This window comes from Lissotriton vulgaris, chromosome 9, assembly GCF_964263255.1.
Source record: "Lissotriton vulgaris chromosome 9, aLisVul1.2, whole genome shotgun sequence".
NCBI lineage: Eukaryota > Metazoa > Chordata > Amphibia > Caudata > Salamandridae > Lissotriton > Lissotriton vulgaris.
In genome coordinates, this window is record NC_141697.1 from 170628492 (window position 1) to 170636110 (window position 7619).

General features: G+C 45.2%; 1 protein-coding gene across 2 annotated transcripts; it reads left to right on the forward strand.

Annotated features, from left to right (window-relative positions):
* Positions 1 to 5524: 5524 nt before the first annotated feature.
* LOC147689794 (transcription factor AP-4-like) lies at positions 5525 to 7044 on the forward strand. Of its 2 annotated transcripts, XM_086936592.1 has the most exons (2): positions 5525 to 6144; positions 6280 to 7044. In XM_086936592.1, exons 1-2 carry the CDS (start codon positions 5617 to 5619, stop codon positions 6640 to 6642), a joined length of 891 nt encoding a protein of 296 aa, XP_086792718.1. In that variant the 5' UTR covers positions 5525 to 5616; the 3' UTR covers positions 6643 to 7044. The 2 variants fall into 2 exon arrangements, with proteins under 2 accessions (XP_086792718.1, XP_086792717.1); XM_086936591.1 differs by having other exon boundaries at positions 5525 to 7044.
* The last annotated feature ends 575 nt before the right edge of the window (positions 7045 to 7619 follow it).

Below are 7619 nucleotides of genomic sequence, written 5' to 3' on the forward strand. Positions count from 1 at the left end.
TTGGGATTTCTGAGTTGCGATATCTGCAATTATGTGATGCTATTACAAAGTACAAGGTGGACATGGACTATTCCTGGAGATTTTTGGGACAGAATGAGGAAAAAGAACTGTAATTCTAAGCCTGCTTGCACTGTGATAGGATGGGAGTTCAATGAATCCATTGGGCTTGTTCACAGTCGTGTGTGGCTTATATTGCCATATGTGTGTCATCATGTGCTCCTACAGATTGTGGTATTAGGACCAGAAGATCCCTTTCTCTCCACACTAGCCACGTTCTCTATAGGTATGTATTGGATGTAGCAAAATATGTCTATAATCGTTATAAGCCTCTGTGCATGTGGTACACCACTGATAACTTTGTGAGACATTTTACCAGTGGTTGCTACCCAGATTATAATTGGACCTGCATGTCTTATGTTTGTTCTTTTAGTAGTCCTCTCTGATGTTGTGTTCCAGGTGTTAGTGAATCCCTATGTCTCCAGCTGTAGACATACCCTAAATGAAATGTGTCAAAATGTACTAGCATTGTGAAATGTATCACCTCCTACCATTTTGTCCAGTTCTCAACATGAGCATTGTTGTGCCTGACATTGATCATTTGACTGTTTTCTGCTACTGGATCTGTAACGTTCATGATTCACATCAAAATGTGGTTTACCATAATAAAAATACAATGAGCCTACTCACTTGTGTGTCTGTGTTGATGTAAGATGGTAGTGTGACTCATATGCACATAGTGAAAACTTCACATGTTGTTACACAAATTGATCATAGTCAGATTTGAGTTAGCACATGTGGTAAACATGTACCTTGCTAGAAGTCAATGATAGCACAGGAACCTGAAACACTGTGAATGGAGATTGTATTGCATTGCTCAAAGTGATACATTAAGAGTAAGAGGACGTGCAAACAAGAGTGAGAGTAATAGTCAGTGTTAGTGGATGAAATCAAGTGTAGTAGCCACACAGTCTCAAGTCAAAAGACCCAAAAACTCCCCATATCAGAAATGCAAATGGGAAATGGGAGAGTCAACAAAGTGAAGCTGTGGGACACAAAGTGGGAAAATTGGTGCAGCACCTCTTCTTGGCAATGTTTGGTGCACAGCCACATGATTCTCTGGGATTTTTACATGGAGGCCCTGAACTACGAACCTACAGGTTCAGGGGTGTCGGAGGACTCGTCTTCATTCAGGGCCTGACTTTGTGTGGCAGCCGCAGATGTCTATGGGTGAGCTATTGTACCACACAAAGTGGCAGATTTTGGTGGAAAAGCCCTGCTGAGTGTCATACTTGTCTTCCACAGCACCCCAATCCGCTCAACACTGTTCTGGTTGTGATCATCAAGTCGCTTATCTATGCACCTATGTAACTGCTTCATCTCTCGGTTGTCCCCTACTATCTGGCCCTACACTCATTGGTTGACCTCATAGATGGCAAGGAATCTCTCTAGGTTGGCCTGGACTGTAATGGCAGCAGTGGCTGCACTTTTCGGTCCCCCTGTAACCTTCCGACCACCTGTGCCTTGACACTGCCTGCATCTTCACACTGCCCCCTACGTTCTCACTGAGAGGGTTGTTAATACTCTCATTCTCAGGTTGTACTGGGAGGCAAGAGATGTTGCAGACTGTGCTAAGTGCACTTTTGGGGGCATAGGTCCACACAGAAGTTACCACTTGGATGAGAGATGTGGTTGTGGTCATGCAAAGAGTCACTGCTGCTGTCTGTCCAGCCCCACCAGATGGGCCAGCTCCATCCTCCTCGTCCATTCGTCCCGGAAAACAAGCATCCCTGAAGTCTTGATCATGGGGTGGAGATGGAGTCTGTGCGGTATCCTGACTCTGGAAAGTCATACCAGAGTCACCTGTTTAGAGGAAAGAGTAAAATCTTAAACTTGAAATGTGTTTAAGACAGCAAAATCATCATTGACACACTGGTTTTGAACCTGTTGTGAATATTAGGTATATGAGATTACATTGCCCTGGTACATTACTCATTCATAGTTGACACGTGGTTCTGGACAGACAGCAAGCACTAGGCCGTTTGTGCAAAAGGGCCTTTTGGGAGATGTAGTTACTTCAGTTCCCCAGAACCCCATGCCATGAGCAATGGTTACCTGTATGTAAGTTGGAGTTCAGCTACAAGATGGCTGAAAGGTGGGTATGGAGGGAGGAGACTGGAATATTTGGTTTGGTGTTTGTACAAGAGGGCCTGCTGGAATGAGGTGGGCTTTTGAGCATGATTTGTAGATGTGTCCGCATTGGTTATGGACATCAGCTGTGTTTGAATTTAAATCATCCATGGACACGATTTGCATGCACCACGGTGCATGGGCAGAGCTTTGCAGCTGCCTCAATCCATGCCAGGTATTCGGTGACCACAGTGCACCATGCCGGGGCATTTGTGCGCTCCACTAGACTTTTCTATGTTTTCCAATGTGCTACGATACATGAAGGGTACCTTCCGACTGCCGAGTCATGTAGTGATAGCTTTGTGAATGCCAAGCTCCGAGCCGAGCACTTTTCTACCGCTGAGGTCGGAGAAGAGGCCTGCATGCATAGTAATACAGTGAAGATTGGTTCACGGCCGTGGCGGGCAAATGGTCCACAGTAACGGTGGTCGGATGGTCAGTTTGTCTGGGATAGGAATGCCGGTCTATGTGTTTGATATTGGATAATTTGCCACTAGACTAGGCAATCAGAAATTTCATTTTCTCTACAACCATGGTAATTATTAACACAAACTTTAATAAACAAACTTTGGATTTTTTATGTATACAAAAGCTCTGGTTGCCCCTCCCCCAAGTCCTTGTAAAATGAAAAGATATTCAGAACAAGAACTTGTCACTTGAGCTGAGCCTATGCAGCAATATGTGATCCTTGGTCCAGTCTGTTCATAGGTTCATGACCTCGACTCTCTAGGCCTCCTGGAGGAGCGTCTCAGAGGCCCCCTGGGTCAAAATTAATATATTTTCAAAACATTTACTGAACCCTATTATTTTGAGTCTAAAATGTACCTCTTGCTGCTCGGCTTGAGCACCCTTGATCTAGATAGGAGAAACCACCCTCCACGACATCAGACCTAACACAATTGGATAAAACGTTAAAGGCTTCATTACAAAATTCTTGGAATAGGCCATATAAAATAATGAAGTACATGCCATGAAGCCCCAGACAGAATACAAAGTCATAAATCGGAAGAAATTATTCCAAAGTTCTATACATGTAAGGTCCATAAAGAACACCAACAACATGTTTAGTAACAAAAGGAAATCTCTCAATATTCAGACAGTCTTGTGAGGAATTTGAAAATGTCAGCCTAATCATAGAGTTTCATGAAGAAAAATAAAAGTCTAATGGATCACTCCCGAAACTAGGGATTTTTATACACATTTTACTCATAAACAATAAGTAAAAGTACAGATTCAGCATAGCATGACTAGTGTTAGCACATATTGGGCAAATTAAAAACTAGATTGTCATTTTAACATTTTGCAGGACTAAATAATTTCTGAGGTAATCAAGAATTTTCTATTAGCTTCCTCAGCAACAGCAATATAGAGATGTAAAATTCAATATGAATCAAATTATAATACATTAGTAAGCCTGCCTCGGAAATTCCAGGTGAAGTGTCCTTCAAAAAATACATGAGGAACATGATGGAAAGGTTTCATTCACAATACATCTTTCTAACCATAGTATTGAGATGCCCAAGGAGCCATCAACTAACCTCTTTTGCAATAATAAGGTGTATCAGTAGTGTTTGGTGCATTAAGTCCCAATTGGGCCAAGTCCTTCCCCCTGCGTTTGCTAATCACGACCACATAGCGTTGTCAGCCACTACTATATTTGTAAAAACTGTGCATTAGTAGCTACCTAAATCCCCACTCCTCTAACCCACATGATGGATTAATATATTACTTTGAAAAGAGAAACCTTGGATGTTGTTTTTGTTGCTCTTCAGTCCACCTTTGATAATTTTCTATGGCACTTGCTCTGGAGCATTCTAGCAGTTTTACCTATTCATACAGAACTACTCAATATTTTAATAAAGTTATGTGAGGGCAGACATGCCACAGTACAATGGGGGATAACTGAGGAAAATTCTTAGGGTTCTAATTCTACTTTAGCAGATGGGATAGTCTGTCAAACCATGACTTATACCCTGTCCAACGTATTACAAGTTCAATAGCCTATACTGAGAAATTTCCTAGTTATCACAAAGGAAAGTTCCAATTCTATTAAGGACGCGGAGGCGAGGATTCTGCTAGTCCTTTCTCCATTTTATTGGACAGCAAGTTAAAAGTAAGAAAAAACATTAAAACGATGGACTACCCAAACCAACATGGCAGCGGTAGTCCTGGTAACACATCAACCAATCAGAGTCCATCAATAAGCATATAGGGAATCCCAGCCGTTAGTCCTTCCTCTTTCTTGGGTGCTGCCGCAGGAAAGAAGTCATCTATCCACTAGTCCGCTTTCTGATCGGAGCCTAGGGAAGAGAAACAATAATAATATCTTGTCCAGAACAACGTAGAACGAAGTCAAGAACATTGCAATGGAGTAAATAAACAAATTGCAGAAAGAAGAAAACATAATTACACAGTAAATCAATGTGTACATGAAGACATAGGATAAAAAGGTACTTCCCTTAGACGAAGTAAAATCATCAGAATCCAGTCTTGGGAGGGAAGGCTCGATAAAGCCTGGGTGGGAAAATTCTCGCATCCGCGTCCTTAATAGAATTGAAACTTTCCTTTGTGATAACTAGGAAATTTCTCATTCTATGTCAGGAAGCGGAGGCGAGGATTTTGCTCGCTCAAAGCTTACTCACCACCAACCATGCAGCCTCTTTGATTGGTTTAAAGTAGAACTTTTTAAAAGTTGAATCCGAAGACCAATCCGCTGCATTCATGATATCTTCCAGGCGTCCCCCTACCTGTACAGCCTTGGAAGCCATTGCACCTCTAGTGGAATGAGCCCCAAAGTCAGTGATATTAATTCCAGCTTCAGACATAATCCACCTGACCCATCTGGCAATGGAGGGAGAGGAAACTACTTTGAAAGGTTTTTTAACCGCAATAAGCAGTTGTCTCTCGCCCGGAGGGCGGAACTCAAGAGTAACATCCTCATAAGTTTTGAGGCAACGAACAACACAGAGCTTTGGTGAATCTGAGAAAGCTGGGTAAGTTACTGACCTGGTACTACATTTAGTTCTTCTTGAAACAGTAAACGTAACCCCTTCCGGGGTAAAAACCCTGGCCGAGATACCCAGAGCACGAACATCCGAAGCACGCTTACAAGAAATCAGGCAGAGAAGAATCGCCAATTTGGCAGAAAGTTCCTTGCGCGAAAGGTACTGATTATCCTGCCAGGACTTAAGAAAATTCAAAACCACATTAACATCCCATAACCCAGAATAACGGGGTTCTGGGGACGCGAAAGGCGAATGCCCTTGAGGAGTTTACAAACCCAAGGATGCTCACCCAAAGGAGAGCCATCAACAAGAGACACAGGGAAAGAGAGAGAGGGAGAGCCGGGTAGCCGCCCCCTGCAAGGCCAGCACGCTCCCCGCTCCATCCCTCCGACCCCCCGGGGTGCCAGCTGCTGCCCTCCCAGGCATGGAGTACTTCATGGTGCCGGCCCAAAAGGTGTCCTCGCTGCAGCACTTCAGGAAGACGGAGAAGGAGGTCATCGGCGGCCTGTGCAGCCTCGCCAACATCCCATTAACGCCAGAAACCCAGCGGGACCAGGAGCGCAGGATAAGGCGGGAGATTGCTAACAGCAACGAGCGGCGGCGCATGCAGAGCATCAACGCTGGTTTCCAGTCTCTGAAAACACTCATTCCACACACAGACGGAGAGAAGCTCAGCAAGGCTGCGATTCTTCAACAGACCGCAGAATACATCTTCTCACTGGAGCAGGAGAAGACGCGGTTATTACAGCAGAACACGCAGCTGAAGAGATTTATCCAGCAAGAGTTCAGTGGCTCATCACCAAAGAGGCGGCGAGCAGAAGACAAGGATGAGGGCATTGGGTCCCCGGACATCTGGGAGGATGAGAAGGCAGAAGATTTGAGGAGGGAAATGTTCGAACTGCGGCAGAAGCTGGACAAGGAGCGGTCGGTTCGCATGATGCTGGAGGAACAGGTGCGCTTCCTGGATGCTCACATGTTCCCTGAGAAGCTGAAGGAGATAGCCCAGGAAGTCAAGATGGAGGAAGAGCAGCCTGTGCGAATTCTGCACCAGGAGACTGCAGATCCCGGGCAGCAGATCCACACACAGCTTCTGTCGGTGAACATTCCCCCTGCCCCCACTCATCACCCGAAGGTGATAGTTCCAGCCCCTGCTCTGTCCCTGTCTTCACATCACGTCAACGTGGTCACCATGGGGCCTCCGTCTGTAATCAACACTGTGTCCACGTCCAGGCACAACCTGGATACCATTGTGCAGGCGATCCAGCACATAGAAGGAACACAGGAGAGCCAGCAGCTGGAAGAGGAGCAACGCCGGGCAGTCATCGTTAACCCTAGCTGGCCATGTTCGGAGAATGTTGCTGACACCGACACCGCCTCCGACACGGAGTGTGACGACAGCGATGCAGAACATAGCAAAGATGATGCGTTCGGGGATGGCAAGCTCCCCTGACAGCAGGATGACGCACTGCGTGGGAGAAGGTGGAGCTAGGGATGGGTGGAAACTCACCTGCTCTCCACCCCTCACACATCTCATATGCCGAACATTTGAAAACAAAATCCGTAAGATTTTGGGTCTCTTTTATGACCTGACCAATACTGTAAGTCAAGGGAGAAAGTGCACCAACCGGCGTTGCCTGCTGTGAGTGAAAACGCACAATAAATGGAGGGACTTGCTGGAACTTCAGATGGTGACGAGCTGCATTTTTAAGGCTGCTTTCGTACAGTGTCCTACATGATGCTAACACTAGTGCGGTGGCAGGAAAGCAAAGCTCTGAAAGTGGCATTTCCAAATAAAATAGGAACTATAAATTCCCCCAACATGTTATCCACCCTCCTCACCCCTACCTTTACCCCACCGTTGTTCTTTTAAGCACTTAAACCGTTCTTTGTGGGGTATTATGTAGGTCTGGAAAATGGCGTTTCGTGTCCTGTGGTCCTAACCTCCATCCGTTCCCGTCAACAACCCCCATCCTGCCTCCCTGCCCACTTATCCATCATCTGTTCCACTCCCTCTGTTTGGTCCCTGGTCTGAAGTGTGCGCAGTGCCGGCCTTCGGCAAGCTCCCATTCACATCCACAAATTGTCTCTTGTTCTGTTTAATTTCTGTTTTTTTACGATTTTTCAAAGTCTGGTCTGTATTAAGGAGCTGTTATATTTTGTAAAGAAAGTGACAAACAAAAAAAAAATACCAGTGAGGCCATGGTGCCTTTGTAAAGAAACAAGAGCATGACCAGCAGAAATTGCCGACCTGAAAGAGTTAATGGTGCTGTATGCCAATTTCTTTTTGAAAAGATCAGAGAGGAAGTTAATCACGTCAGTGACAGAGGAGCCCATGGGATCCAGGTGTTTTGCCACACACCAACGAACCCATCTGTTTCATGCTGATCTATAACGCTTAGTGGTGTTAGGGGCCCAGGCTTATCTAAT